Source organism: Phacochoerus africanus, chromosome 2, assembly GCF_016906955.1.
Source record: "Phacochoerus africanus isolate WHEZ1 chromosome 2, ROS_Pafr_v1, whole genome shotgun sequence".
Lineage (NCBI taxonomy): Eukaryota > Metazoa > Chordata > Mammalia > Artiodactyla > Suidae > Phacochoerus > Phacochoerus africanus.
The window spans coordinates 82,027,576-82,043,701 of record NC_062545.1 but is presented as its reverse complement, the minus strand read 5'-3'; the positions used below and the strand labels follow the sequence as shown (position 1 = coordinate 82,043,701).

Below are 16,126 nucleotides of genomic sequence, written 5' to 3'. Positions count from 1 at the left end.
GAACCTGCATCCTCATAGGTAGTAGTCAGGTTCTTAACCCTCTGAGCCACAATGGGAACTCTCTTCATCTATACTCTTTAAGCCAGTTAGGCTTCCTCGCTGGTTTCCCACATTCATTTCACTCTCCACACTGTAATCAAGTGACCTCTAGAAAACACAAATCTGATAGTGCAAAGTTTTCAGACATTTTCCTGGTATAGGATATAGCTTCTAGGACATATTATCTATTCCTCATTGATCAAGTGAAGTCCAAGTCATCAATCTTCCGCATACATCACCCCCTCAATGAAGACCACCCCAACTGACCCATCTCCCCACCCCACCTCTGGACTGAGTGAGCCAACCACTAATCTTTGGTTTCTTTAGTATCTTTCATGCAGTTCTACCATATATGCTGAGTATTCTCCCATATGCCTTTCTTCCCAATTATTTTGTGAGTTTTTCTTTCACAAAGAGCATATCTTTGTACTCCCACTACCTGGAACAGTCTCTGACACTCAGTCAATACTAGATAGTATTTTTTTTGAGTAAAAAATATGCAGAATGAATGAATGAATGAGATAGTAGCCCGTAGGTCTAACTGGCACATCCTGGAAGACTCTTCTCCACTTTATCTTATTCATTTGACCTTCTATTGCTAATGACAAGCTTTTAGGGCAAGCTTCTCTAAAATACCAATATAAAACACATGGAATGTGCCCTTTTAATTACAGACACCTTGGGTCACGAGGCTATTGTGACCAGTCATGCACAGAGCTACATACGTGGCTTTGTTCAAGAAGGTGGAGATTAGGCTGAAGATCATAACCTTCCTGCATATTTACGCTGCCCCTAAATTTTCTGGTGTGGTCAGAATCTCTATGACAAATAGGGTAAATGTTCATTATTCAATTTGTTCTTTGCCTGCCTCCTTAAGGTTTTGCTTTCCACGAGGCATATACTTTAAAATTAGAAACTATATGGATGATAGTAGAATGCAAGTGAGTACATTATCAAAAAATATTTTATTTACCTATTGAGTAAATGGAAGTACCCTAAAAGAATCACAATGGAAGTGATTGTTACATCACCTAGGCTTGCTGAATAACACCCACCTCCTTCCCTAAATATCCCTTGAATCAATTTCCTATTTTCCCTACACACTGCCACTGCCTTGGTTTTTGTCCTTGTCACCACAGCACTGGCTTTCTCTTCTTTCTCTCTCAGAAAACCAATGGCCATTTTGTTAATTATGTTATGTGTGAGAATAGTATTGTAATTATTTAAGATGTTATTATCTTCCTAGAGATATATATTCAACAATTTTGGGAAAAGATAACATATTTGTATCTTCTTTAAACACAAAAATGTTAATCAAATACGGAAAAATATTCATTGTAGATATGTGCATAAGACTATTCAATTGTTTGTATTAAATAAGAAATAAAAATAACAAAACATCTATCAATAGAGGATTGATTAAATAAACTGTAGTATATCCACAAAATGAAGCACTATACTGCTATAAAAAAGAAATGTTATATTATCATGTGGCATAAAGACCTCTAGAATATATTGTATTGTAAACAACCAAAAAAAGGAAGGTAAAGTGTACATAGTAAACTAAAATTTATCTAAGAAAGGGGCTTTACAAATAAATATACATTTTTTTAACTGAAAAGTAAATCAAAAATATTTTTTAGAAATTCTCTTATGGCACAGTGGATTAAGGATCCAGTGTTGTCACTGCAGCAGCTTGGGTCACTGCTGTGGTGAGTGTTCAGTCCCTGGCTCAGAAACTCCCATATGCCATGACCAGGGCCTAAAAACACACAGGTTTTTTATTTTTTTAAATTACCATTTGAGGGTAAGAACAGGATGGAAGCAACAAGGATAAAAGCTAGACTATCACTGTCATTCTTTGCAGATGACAACATGATACTGTACCTAGAAAATCCTAAAGATGCTATCAGAAAACTGTTGGAACTCCTCAATGAATTTGGTAAAGTGCAGGATACAAAATTAATACACAGAAATTGACTGCATTTCTATATAGTAGTAATGAAAGATCAGGAAGAGAAATTAGGGAAACCGTCCCACTTACCATCACATCAAAAAGAATAGAATACCTAGGAATAAACCTACCTAAAGAGACAAAACACCTATACTCTGAAAACTATAAGACACTGATGAAAGAAATCAAAAATGACACAAGCATATAGAAAGATATACCATGCTTTTGGATTGCAAAAATCAGTATTGTCAAAATGACTATCTATCCAAGGCAATCTACAGATTTAATACAAACTCTATCAAATTACCAGTGGCATTTTACCCATAACTAGAACAAAATATTTTAAAATTTGTTTGGAAACACAAAAGACCTTGAATAGCCAAAGAAAACCTGAAAAAATAAAAAATGGAGCTGGAGGAATGAGTCTTCCTGACCTAAGACTATACTACAAAGCTACAGTTATCAAAACAGTATGGTACTGGCATGGAAACAGAAATATAGATCAGTGGAACAGAATAGAAATCCCAGAAATAAACCCATGCACCTATGGTCAATTAGTCTATGACATAGGAGGGAGGAATATACAACAGATAAAAGACAGTCTTTTTAATAAGTGGTGCTGGGAAAACTGGACAGTTACATGTAAAAGAATTAAATTAGAAATTCTCTAACACTAGAGTTCCCTTCGTGGCTCAGTGGCTAACCAACCTGACTAGGATCCATTAGGATGCAGGTTTGATTGCTGGCCTTGCTTAGTGGGTTAAGGATCAGGTGTTGCTGTGAGCTGTGGTGTTGTTCACAGACATGGCTCGGATCCCGAGTTGCTGTGGCTGTGGTGTAGGCTGGTGGCTACAGCTCCAATTCAACCCCTAGCCTGGGAACCTCCATATGCCATGGGTGCAGCCCTAAAATAGCACACACACAAAAAAAGAAAAGAAAAAGAAGGAAAAATTTTAACACCATATACAAAAATGTACTCAAAATGACTAAAGACCTAAACGTAATACTGACTCTATAAACCTCTTAGAGAAAAACAGGCCAAACACTCTCTCACATAAACCACAGAAATACCATCTCAGATCCACCTCCTAGATTAATGACAATAAAAACAAAAAATAAACAAATGGGACCTAAGTAAACTTAAAAGTTTTTGCACAGTAAAGGGAAGTAAAAACAAAACAAAAATACAACCCACAGAATGGAAGAAAATATTCGCAAATGAAGGAAATGACAAAGGAGTAATCTCAGAAATATACAAAAGCCTCCTACAGCTCAATATAAAAAACAAGCAAACAAACAACTCCGTCAAAAAAAATGGCAGAAGATCTAACTAGACATTTCTCCAAAGAAAACATACAGATGTTCAAAAAAACACATGAAAAGTTGCTCAACATCACTAATTCTTAGAAAAATGCAAATCAAATGAGGCACCACCTTACACCAGCCAGGATGGCCATCATCAAAAAATTTACAAATAATAAATGCTGGAGAGGATGTGGAGAAAAGGGAACCCTCTTATACTGTTGGTGGGAATGTATATTGGTGCAACCACTATGGAGGAAAGTATAGAGTTTCCTTACAACCTAAAAATAGAACTACAATACCACCCAGCAATCCCACTCCTGGGCATCTATCCAGAGAAAACCACAATTTGAAAAGATACATGTACCCCACAGTTTATTGCAGCACTATTTACAATAGCCAAAACATGGAAGCAACCTAAATGTCCATCAACAGAGGAATGGATAAAGAAAATGTGATACATATATACAATGGAATATTACTCAGCCATAAAAAGAATGAAATAATGCCATTTGCAGCAACATGGATGGATCTTGAAACTATCATACAAAGTGAAGTTAGACAGTGAAAGACAAATATTGTGTGATATCACCTCTATGTGGAATCTAAAAAAAAAAGGATACAAATGAAACTGTTTGAAAAACAGAAATAGACTCACAGACTTTAAAAAAAACTTACAGTTACCAAAGAGGACTAGAGGGGGTAGGGGAGAGAGAGATGGACTGGAGGTTTGGGATTGGCATATGCACACTGAGGTAGATGGAACATTTGGCTAATGGAGACTTGCTGTATAGCACAGAGAACTCCTACCCAGTATTCTGCGATATCAGAAAGTATCTGATATGTGTGACTGGGTCACTTTGTTGTACAGCAGAAATTATCACAGCCTTGTAAGTTAACTTCAATAAAACTTTAAAAAGCTAGTTTTCTCTAAATGCACTTTGAGTGATTTAAATCAAAGTTAACTTTGTAACTGTGTAATCATTTTGTGCAATAATTAAACATTTTACTTAAAAGCAACTCTTAACAAACAAAAGCAAAATTAAATAAATGAACCTAACTGCATATTGACTTAGTTGCATAGTATACAGAGAAGAACTAATTCAAGTGATTGTAAACACGGTAATTTGATTATCCAACTTTAGGGAAATATAATTCAAGAACAAAAAAGCAGCAAAAAATACGAAGTAATAATTCTCAACTTTCCTCAGAAATCAAATTGTTTATGGAAATGTTATTATTTTGAGTCTTTAGGATGTGTGTTGTGGTATAAAGAAATGTAGTAATCAGGTAAATTAGGACCTGGAATTTTTGGCATGAGAAAAAGGAAATAAAAAGATCAGTTTGATAAATTCAACTTTTAAAAACTTAGTGTCCAGAATTTGAATTGGAAACTATCTGTATGAACTTACAATGTATTTTTAATCTTTGAAAAAATCCAGATATGATACCAAAATCATGGGCAACAAAAGGAAAAAAAAATAGGTAAATTGTACTATATCAAAATTAAAAACAAGTGTATCAAAGGACACAAATAACATAGTAAAAAGCCATCTCATGGAATAGGAGAAGGGGTATAACACAAGGGGAAATCATTGGCAGGCTCTGGGTAGCCTGGGAGCTTATTATACTTTTCTCTCTCTCTTTTTTTTTCCTTCTTTTTATGGCCACACCTGTGGCGTATGGAAGTTCCTGGGCTAGGGGTCAAATCAAAGCTGCACCTGCAAGCCTACACCACAGCCACAGCTACACTGGCTCCTTAACCACTGAGAAAGGCCAGGGATCAAACCCACATGCTCACAGAGACAAGAGGACCTTAACCCACTGAGCCACAATGGGAATTCCCTTTATTATACTTTTAGTGGACTTGACTCTTCTGTCTCTCCCTGATACATGGAATCTAACTATGAAGCCTTAAATAAACTCTTTTCTCTTTTATGAAAATTTCTTCAAATACTCCTGGGCAGAATTTATTTTCCCTTTCCTCATAACCCTTTGATAATGTTTCTACTACTGTATATTTTATTTATAACTGTAATAGGAATCTATTGGTTAACTGTTTACTTATTTAACTACCAATTTCTTGAGAGTTCTTTGAGAGGAAAGATTCTCTTATTTCTCCAATCTAGTCAATCTCCTGCCCTACAATAATAACAATAAATTATGTTCATTGAGCATTTTCTGGGCACTATCTCAGTCAACTCTCACAAAAATCATCTGAGTAAATAATATGATTATTCTACCTTTTACAAATGCTGAAACTGGGATTTGGAGAGATGTGTAAGGTCATATCCTTAGTAGAGGCTAAGCCAGAGCATCAGCTCAGTGCTGTAGACTGAGTGTTTGTGTTCCTCTCACATTCACATGTTGAAAACCTAATCCCCATGGTTATGATGTTTAGAAGTGAGGCCTTTGGGATGTGATGAAGTCATGAAGGCAGAGCCCTCGTGAATAGGATTGGTGCCCTTACGAAAGAGACCCTGGCTCTCTTGCCCCTTCTAGCAAATAAGATCATCTATGAACAAGGAAGTGGGCTCTCACCAAGGGCAGCTGCCTTGATCTTGGACTTCCCAGCCTCCAAAGCTGTGAGAAATCAGTTTCTGTTGTTCAAACACCACCCAGTCTGTAGCTCTTTGTCTCTAATGACTGAGTTCTTAATCATGATATCATAAAACTCCCACCCACAATAGGTATTCTTAATATATGTTTGCATGTTTCTTGAATGACTGAAAATAAATATATTAAGATGTTGATGGTGAACATGAGGGCATTGGTTAAACAGAGCCCAAAACTTAACAAGGGAAATCATTGAAAAGTGAGCTTCAGAGTTTGGAAAGCACTCTGTGATTTGTGAATACACAAGTTCATTTCTTACTATTATCAATTATTTTATCAAACCAAGTTTTCTTAAGTTAATATTTTCCTAGCAAAATATACTATCAAACATGTATTTGTGGACCTCCCATTGTGGCTCAGCTGATTAAGGACCTGACATTGTCTTCCTGAGGATGTGGGTTCGATCTCTGGTGTCACTCAGTGGGTTAAGGATCCAGCATTGCTGAAAGCTGTGGTGTAGATTGCAGATGAGGCTCATATCCGGTGTTGCTGTGACTGTGGTGTAGGCCTCAGCTGCAGCTCCAATTCAACCCCTAGACTGGGAAACTCCATATGTCACAGGTGCAGCCATAAAAAGAAAATAAAAGGGGGTCAGATATGACCCTGCAATCTCACTCTTAGGCATATATCCGGACAAAACTCTACTTAAAAGAGACACGTGCACCCGCATGTTCATTGCAGCACTATTCACAATAGCCAGGACATGGAAAAAACCAAAATGTCCATCGACAGATGATTAGATTCAGAAGATGTGGTATATATACACAATGGAATACTACTCAGCCATAAAAAGAATGACATAATGCCATTTGCAGCAACATGGATGGAGCTAGAGAATCTCATACTGAGTGAAATGAGTCAGAAAGACAAAGACAAATACCATATGATATCACTTATAACTGGAATCTAATATCCAGCACAAATGAACATCTCCACAGAAAAGAAAATCATGGGCTTGGAAAATAGACTTGTGGCTGCCTGATGGGAGAGGGAGGGAGTGGGAGGGATGGGGAGCTTGGGCTTATCAGACACAACTTAGAATAGATTTACAAGGAGATCTTGCTGAGTAGCATTGAGAACTACATCTAGATACTCATGTTGCAACAGAACAAAGGGTGGGGGAAAAAATGTATACATGTAAGGATAACTTGATCCCCTTGCTGTACAGTGGGAAAATAAAATAAAAAATTAATTAAAAGGGGGTCAGGGTCTTTGTTGTTGGTTCACTGATGTATTCCAAGTACCTAAAATATGCCCAAAATAAAAAGCAGGCATTCAATAAACAATTTTTGATTTAAGTGGATGATATAATAATGAAATCTTACAAATCAAAAGGAAAAAGACAGAAAACCCAAATATCAAAAATGGGCAAAAGGCTTGGATAGGCACTTTGTAAAAGAGGATATCCAACATCCTAGCAAACATATATGTTTACATATATGGCTAGTAAACATATGAAAAGGTGCCAAAGTGTTTAACGATTAGGAAAATGCCAGTTAAAACTACAATGGTTGAGTTACCATATGATCCTGCAACCCCACTCCTGGGCATATATCCAGAGAAAACTAATTCGAAAAGACACATGACCTCACTGTTCATAGCAGCACTATTTGCAATAGCCAAGACATGGAAGCAACCTAAGTGTCCATCAATGGATGGATGGATAAAGAAGATGTGGTATATACACAATGGAATACTACTCAGCCATAAAAAAGAATGAGATAATGACATTTGCAGCAACATGGATGGAACTAGAGATTATCATTTTAAGTGAAGTAACTTATATAGAGAAAATATTGTATGATATCACTTACATGTGGAATCTAAAAAATGATACAAATGAATTTATTTATAAAACAGAAATAGACTAGCAGACATAGAAAACAAATGTCTGGTTACCAAAGAGAACGAGGGATGGCGGAAGAGAGACAAATTATGAGTTTAGAATTAACACATACACACTACTGTATGTAAGATAGATGAAAAACAAGGGTTACTGTACAGCACATGGAACTATATTCAATATCTTATAATAATCTCTAATGGAAAAGAACCTGAAAAAAATATATGTATATATAACTTAAAAATATGTATTTGTGTATATATATATATATATATAGTTACACATATATATAGCTGAATCACTTTGCTGTACACCTGAAACTAACACAACATTGTAAATTAACTATACTTCAATTAAAATGGTTAAAAATAAAATAAAATATGCCATACATTATAAAATGAAAAAAAACCACAATGAGAAATACCATTACATAGTCATCAAAGTGACAGAAGTAAATAATTGAAAAGAGCAGTGTTGCAAAATGAGAAACACTGGAAACTCTCACAGTAGTGTAAATTGGTACTACCGCAATGGCAAACATTTCACATTATCCAGCACACTGGAATATGTACATGCCCACGTGTTTTCATCTATTCCTAGGAGCATATCCTGAAGAAACACCAGCACATTTATACCAGAATATAAGCAAAAGAATGCTCATGGCAGCATTGCTCATAAGAGCCAGAAATAGGAGCACCTCAAAGGTCCATCAGCAGTTACATGGGTAACTAGGTTGTGGATAGTCAAGCAGCAGAATACTACAGAGCAATTGAAAAAACCAAGTTGTTCTAGACACAATATGGATTAACCTCTCAAAAATCAAAGAACATGCTAAAGACAATCCTTTGTTTTTCTTCCCTTTTCTTTTCTTTATTGGCTGTCCTGCAGTGTGTGGAGTTCCCAGACCAGGAATCAGATTCAAGATGCAGCTGCGGCAACACTAGATCCTTAACCCACTGTGCTGGGCCAGGGATTGAACCTGCATCCCAGTACTCCCAAGATGCTGCCAACTGGATCATGATGTGCCACAGCAGGAACTCCATTAAGAACAATTCATAGAGGATGATTTCATTCACACAAAGTTCAAAAACAGACAAATCTAAATAAGAAGAGTTTAGAAATGCAAATGCCTGCACAGGTTGGTCAAACTATAAATAAAAGTAAGGGAATGATCAAACCCTCATTTCTACAGGGACAACTGAGATTGTGAAGGGCACAAGGGCTGGGAGTGCTGGAAATGGATTATTTCTTTCCCCCTCTGTGATGATTATACAGATGTTTGCCTTGTAATTATTCTCTGTATGTAAATGTTTTATATATGCTTCTCTATGTTTGCTATCTCACAAATTTTAAATGACAATAAATTGCCTGATCTTGTAGAAGTTTTCTTTCATTTGAAAGTTTTTATGTTCTCTTCCAATAGCAGAGGGTCTTGACAGATCATAACCCTTTTTTGATATAGGTCTCTTTCTTTAGATAAGAGTATAATATAATCAACTCCACAGTCCTTACATTGCAGTTCATAAGAGATACTTCATAAGTAGGCAATGAAGTGGAAGAAACCAAAAAAAAAAAAGAAGAAGGACAGCTAAAGGCTTAATTTTCAGGGCTAGCCCAGGCTGGACACATGGTAGGCACTCTGTGGGAGTTTGCTGTTGACAACATTGGCAGTGGCATCTGCTACTGGGACTGACTCAGGCAGGGAGCATTTCTTCATCTTCTGTTTTAGGAAGAGGTATTTACAATAGGCCACCTGGAAGATAAGATGGAAGATGTTGCAAAATTTAGGGGTTCCCAGATATTTTGCAGCCAGAGACATTTGTGTACAGAGCTAATTCTGTTTTCAGATGCTTTGGGATTTGCTTCTTTAATCAATTCATTGAGTGTTGATGTTATTATTCATGGCTTTGGATGGAGCGAAGAGAATATGCCTAATGTTTTTTTTTTTTTTTTTTTTTTTTTAGGGCTGCACCTGTGGCATATGGAAGTTCCCAGGCTAGAGGTCAAATCAGAGCTGAAATTGCCAGCCTATGTCACAGCCACAGCAACACTGGTTCTGAGCCACACTGGCAAACTACACAGCAGCTTGTGGCAACACTGGGTCCTTAACCCGAGTGAGGCCAGGGACCGAACCCACATCCTCATGGATACAAGTTGGGTTCTTGACTCACAGAGGCACAACAGAAACTCCAGAATTGCCTAATCTTATGCTCTGCAACATCTTGCTAGTACTCAGTACATTGTGAAATCATCTCTTAGAACAATATGGCTGTTTTCCAGCAAATATTAAGAGCAGATGCTGTGTCTGAATCTCTTCTAAGGTTAAGGCTTTAGAGCAGCACAAATTCAAAATAATTATGAAGAATCATATTCATTGAATGAACCAGCAAATTGATATACATCGAGTATATAAATGCTACTTGAGCCCATGCCATGGCCTGTTTGGGGCCAGGATCAGAGGAGTGATGGCATCCTATAAACAGTACTGACTGTGTTTCCACATGAAATAACTGAGCTTCATCCTAATCTCTCTATTTGTTCAAAGTGGTCTTAGCTATCAACATCTGCCAATTTTCTGAATGAGATGAAAATTCCTGGGGATCACTAAGGACATCTGTACCCTTTCTGCCCACATGGGCACCTGGGTTAAAAGGGGAAAAAAATTAACCCAGTAGTAAAAACTGCCAAGTGGCCACTTGGAACCACACGATTTAGAGAGGGTCAATTTCCTAGCTTCAGTTCTGCCTCCATTGACAATGTGACGTTCGACTAGTAATGTGACCTAACTTTCAATTCCTTACTTATAAGTGTGATCAATGTGTTTCATGGGTATTCCACAAACTCCTGAAAATAAACTGAAGTAAAAGATGCAAAATTTATTGACGGTAGAGCCTTATACCAGTGTTAGGGTTCTTTTTAATCTTTTCTAATTATACAATTAAAATTTATTATTTGTTATTTAAAAATTCAAAGAATAAAAGTGTGTGAAGTTTAAAAAAAGAATCCCCTGACCCATTATCATTCTCAGAATTGACCAAATTTGACAATTTTGTACTTATCCTTATATACTTTATAAATGTGTGCATATATATGTGTGCATGTGTATTTTTTAATAAAAAAGAGATCATATCCCACTAATCAGTAGACTATTATACAGTAATTTTTCAGATGGTAAATTTTATATATATATATATATATATATATATATATATATATATATATACACATGGAACAAGGATATTTTGCAGAAAAAGTTGCTGAACCACACTTACAGCATGATAATATTTGTAGACATAGAGTATAGAGCTTCCTCTAGGAAGAGTACATTGAAACCTTCACACTGTTCTCTACCACTATCTTCCTTTTTTTTTTTGGGGGGGGGGGCCATGCCTGTGGCACGTGGAAGTTCTGGAGCCATGGAATGAACCTATGACACAGAAGTAACAACACCGGATCCTTGACCCACTGCACCGCATGGAAACTCTTCATCTTTCTTTTTTTTTAAGCATATATACTTAAAGACTGTACAAGAGAAACTGGGGCATAAGTCAATAAAATGGAGATAATATGATACTATACATAAGTGTAAATAGTAGTTCAGAGGGAAAGAAAAAGTATTGAGGGGAAGAATACAAAAAACAAAATTTTTAAAATGAAATAGAGGAAGCAAAAGTGAAAGCAGGCATGATATGAATTGCAAAATTATTCAGTAGGGAATAGAAAAAAGTTGATTGTGCAGTTTCTGCTGTCAACTTTCTTACAATACATGACTCTCCACAACAGGATATTCAGCCCTGCTGACTAGGGCTTTTTAATGGCCTCTGCACAACAAAGGGCAAAAAGAAGCAGGGGCAAGTGTCTTTCAAAAGAGGAAAAAGGGTCACATGTGATCCGTGCTCAACTCTTTTACAGTTTGAATTTTTCATATATCATTTTTTAAAATGTACATAACAACCATAAATTGGGGGGTGTGAGGGCAGGAAGAACAATCTAATATCCCCTGAAAAGTCCTGGCTTATTAGGCAGCAGAACTTTATCTATACAAATAAAATACAAATTTTATCAACAAATCCTGTCAAAGCAAAGTCTACCTTGAATCTTTCTTCTTTGTCTACCTTCATCACCATCAACCCAGTTCAAGTTCACTCCAGTCTAGTCCCCCCACTCCCCCATCCCCTCCTGATTAGTCTCTGTTTCCACCTTGGCCCTTCCTCTTCCCCCTGCCATTCCTATTCCCATGAGAAAAGCAGACCAATTTTCCTGAAATGTTTGTAGCTTGAAAATCAAAATCCCGTGCATGACCTCGAGGGGCTGCATGGTCTGTTACTTGCACATTTTCTCCACTCACCTTTAAGGGGCCCAACTGTACTAAGATCTTCCTCATCTCAGTCTTTGCACTTAACTGTTCTGCAAACTGAAATGCTCTTCTCTGACCCTACAGATTTCAGTTTCTTCCAGACCTCCCCAAGCCCATCCCCCTCAATCTAAATCACACCACAATTTGTGTTTCTATTTATTTGTATAGTATGGGTTTTATCTGACATCTCTGCCCTTTGAAGCTGTATAATGACTACAGGAGGGTTCATAACACCATCCTCTATTTTTGTGCTTATTTGAAATTTACCATAATTAACAGCTTTAAAATGGTCTCTCTGATCCTACAGATTAAAAGCAACAGTTATGCCTACAACTATCTTCGTTTTTCAATTTTTGTATTTTTTTAAATTACGTTCCTTTTCCTAACATTTTTTTTTTTGTATTTTTGTTCATTAACCATATTACAACCATAACATGCCAGTATTTTAAATTTCCAAACAATGTGCTGTCTGGGTGAAAGGGAATTTCAAGTTAACATCAAACAACCTAAAAGAAAGGTCTGACGTTCAACTGTTCTCTTGCTGTTTTTGCTACTCAGTTCTTTTATTTGAAAGCATTATTATTTAGTGAAAAAGACCCTAAACTAGGGATATAAAACTTCTGATCTAGTTTCAGTTTGTCACTTTGAGTGAACCACTTAAACTTGCTTCTTTTTTTTATAATATAACATAATAGAGAGATTTTTATTTGATTTAATATTCTATGTTCCACAATCTGTATAAGACAAAAAAGGAGGCAAACAATACTAATGCTTACTTTTTAATGAATCAATAAGTAACTTTTTTCTCATTCATTAATAAGGTCATAAACTAGGAGTAGTGTTCATACCAGTGGAATCTACAAAGCCAAAAATAGGAACCATTGCATCTCCTTGGGAAGATCTGATACTCTGATTCTTCTCTTTTCTGTTAACATATTTGTGCAACATGCTGTAATACTGTTCCTTTGGATTGTAAGTGTATAGCGATGAAATCTGCTGCCAGTCTTTAATGCTTGGAGTGTTGCATTCCTTTGGATGTGAGGACTCAAAGAAACATCGGATATTTTCTTTGGCCAATTCAGCTGCATGCTCTGTGGCTTGATTTTTAAGGATCTGCTGCTCCTGTTCCAAATAGATTTTCCAAAATTTCAGCTGCAGGAAACTAACTGGAGATAGGCATCGGGTGACGGATGTACAAAGCAGGAGGACGATCATAACAACTGCTATCAGGACCCAGCCCAGCACCTTAGGAAAACACAACAAAATGGCAATTTAGTCACCCTATTTAAAGAAAAGTTTGAATTCTCAGATAAAAGTTCAAACTACTCAGAGATATGATGCTGAAGAACGAGCAACAATTGTAGGTCTTAATCCCTTAAGAGAAAGGAGTGGCAGTGACCTCTCCAGCCTCTCCATACAACTGCTTGCTTGACAAAAGAATGTTTCCCCAGGTCATGTTGAGGACCCAAGGAAGAGCTTATATGTCGCTCCCTTGGAACTCAAAACATGGAATCTGGGCAAATCCAAAGAAACAAGCGTTTATTTCGAAGAGCCTTTTTACCAGCCCAGAAGCAGTATGGGGTGAAAGCTTTAGAGCCAAGCAGACCCATTTTATTGTAACAATTCTGGCTGGACAAACAAGTTGACCCAGACTCGGTGCATTTCCTATAAAGACGCTAGAGAATAATAAGGGAAGTAAAGGGCCCAGCGCGGCGTCTGGCACAGAGTGACTGGATGCCTGACACTATACGAGTGCCTTCCTCCTTTTCCTTACTTTTATTTCAGTATTCGCCTATCAGGCTCTTCAGACGCCAATAGTCCTCCTCCTTTGTCTCCAGGTGTGGATGGTCTGAGAAAGGGCACGGATTTTACCTCTCCCTCCCCCCAGGAGCCTGCCCCTCTCCAGTCCTCGTCCAGCGCGGGAGCCTGACCTGCGACTGGGCTTTGAGCTCCTTGTGCAACTTCTGCACCTCGGGCACCTGGGCTTGCTCGCAGGGCACCAGCGGCATCTGGGCCTCGCAGCGGGAGTCGCGGCCAGGACACAGGCGCCGCGCCAGGAACGCGCTCCCGCTAGCCGCGCACTCGTAGAAGGTGCCCCCCAGCAGCGCCACCGCCACCCAGGTGAGCGGTGCAACCGCGGCGGCCGCGCTGAGCTGCGCGCACACCACAAAGGTCCGCAGCCCCCCGCCGCAGCCCGGCCGGGCGCAGCAGCCGGTCAGCAGGCGCCAGGTGCGCGCGTTCAGCACGTAGCCCAGCAGGAAGAGCGCCAGCGCCGGCACCAGCAGGAAGACCAGACCGTAGGGCAGGTTCCAGGCGGCGTTGCACGGGCACTGGAACACCGCGGTGGAGAAGATGCGCTCCCCGCCCGCGGTCAGCAGGCTCACCAGGCCGTAGCCCAGCGCGCTGTGATGCTTGAGGTGCAGGTCCAGCACCGTCCGAAACTTCTCCATGGCGCTCCTATCTCAGGGCTCCAGAGACAGGTCCAGAGGCTTCTGCCTCTTCGCGGCCCAGCTCCTGGAATGATTTGGGGAGTCTTGGGGTCTGGGGTTTCCTGTGCTTTGCTAATCAGCTTTTTCCGAAAAAGGAACAGGGCTTCTCTGGACTGTCTGAGCTTTCGCTTTCTTATTTCAGCCAAACTAGCTGTGGCAGACCCAAGCACAGGCACCATTGACTTCTCTGGTGCCCAACCCCCGCCCCCAGAAGAGGACGTACTGGTGACCCTTCCCCAGGAACTGCCTGAAGATAGGCCCTGTTCCGTTGAAACCTTTGTTTACTTCCAACTGATAAGGAACCAGGGGACTTTCCTTACCTTTCATGACCCTACGCAGTCATCCAATGGATAGAATACTTTGCACTTGGGCAAACTGGGAAAAATACTGGATTTTTATCACTGCAGCCACCCTGGATTTTAAACCAACTCCCAGTCAGACCAAAGAGTCGCCCCCCCCCCCCCCGCAAACCCCTATCATTTACAGGAAGCATTATTCAGGAACAAATTTCCAGTTTCTCTTTTATAAACTAACCACAAAGCCCAGCTCAAATTCTAGTTTGTCTATGTCCTTCCTGTCCCCCTTCTGGACAGAACTACCCCTGTTCTCTCCTCTGCCTGATCTCTCAAAGGATATTAGCCTGAATGTATTGTATTGACTTCTGCCCCCCCACCCCCCGCCCCCTGCAGGTATGTCCTAACACCAGCAGTGCATGGAAGAGTGTCAAATTCTTACTCAGTGACCCCCAAGTTGATCGGCAGGGGAGGGGGATACGTGCTTGTTCAAGAAACACTAACTGAACCCCAAAAATTTCAAACTACAGCATCACAGCTGCATCTAACATGCTGTTTCCTCCGTTTTCAATTTTCTCCAAGTAGCGTTCTTCTGACACAAGCTGTAACCACTTCCGTGAAACTGAGCCTTAATCTGTGGTTCTAGAGTGTACTTGAAAGAACATAGGCTCTGAAGTTAGGGGCATTTTGTGTGTGTATGTGTGTGTAATAAGTTAGCTCCTTTATCATTCAGTGTGCTCATTTGTAAAAGCAGAATTATAGTGCTCACTTTCCCAGACTATCGAGACAAGTAACTTGAGTAGCCTCTACAAAGCACCTTTATACACAAGGGTGTGCCAGTGAACTGGTCACTGCTCTAGCCCGTCCACTCGATTTGCCTTATTTATTTGGGAAGAGTAAGTAGCCTACCAAATCCAGTGAATTGTTAGAGAAAGGGGGAGAAACATATCATTTCTTTCTTTAATCCAACTTGCCTTCTTAGCTACCTCTGACCACCAGTGCTGGCACAAAACCACCATTCCATAGCTTGTAGTGAATAGCTATTCTATCTGTGTGAGTGTTTACAAAGATCTCCAGATCAGGGTCCTTTTTGTCATGCAGGACAGTAGGGGCCCTCTGCTCTGAGATTATACCAGGTACTGCCAGGCTTCCTGTAATTTTGCATCAAAGTTACGTGTTTGAGGCAAATCACTTCTGCTAGGACGATCATCTCTGTAGTTGCACATCTGCAAA

General features: G+C 39.1%; 1 protein-coding gene across 2 annotated transcripts; it reads right to left on the bottom strand.

Moving 5' to 3' along the window:
* Positions 1 to 12,877: 12,877 nt before the first annotated feature.
* On the bottom strand, positions 12,878 to 15,028 carry CALHM6 (calcium homeostasis modulator family member 6). 2 transcript variants are annotated; one of them, XM_047763088.1, is made up of 2 exons: positions 14,043 to 15,028; positions 12,878 to 13,356 (listed from the first exon to the last, which is right to left on the bottom strand). In XM_047763088.1, the coding sequence occupies exons 1-2, from the start codon at positions 14,559 to 14,561 to the stop codon at positions 12,934 to 12,936; spliced, it is 942 nt and encodes a 313-aa protein (XP_047619044.1). In that variant the 5' UTR covers positions 14,562 to 15,028; the 3' UTR covers positions 12,878 to 12,933. The 2 variants fall into 2 exon arrangements, with proteins under 2 accessions (XP_047619044.1, XP_047619053.1); XM_047763097.1 differs by having other exon boundaries at positions 14,496 to 15,024.
* Positions 15,029 to 16,126: the final 1,098 nt, after the last annotated feature.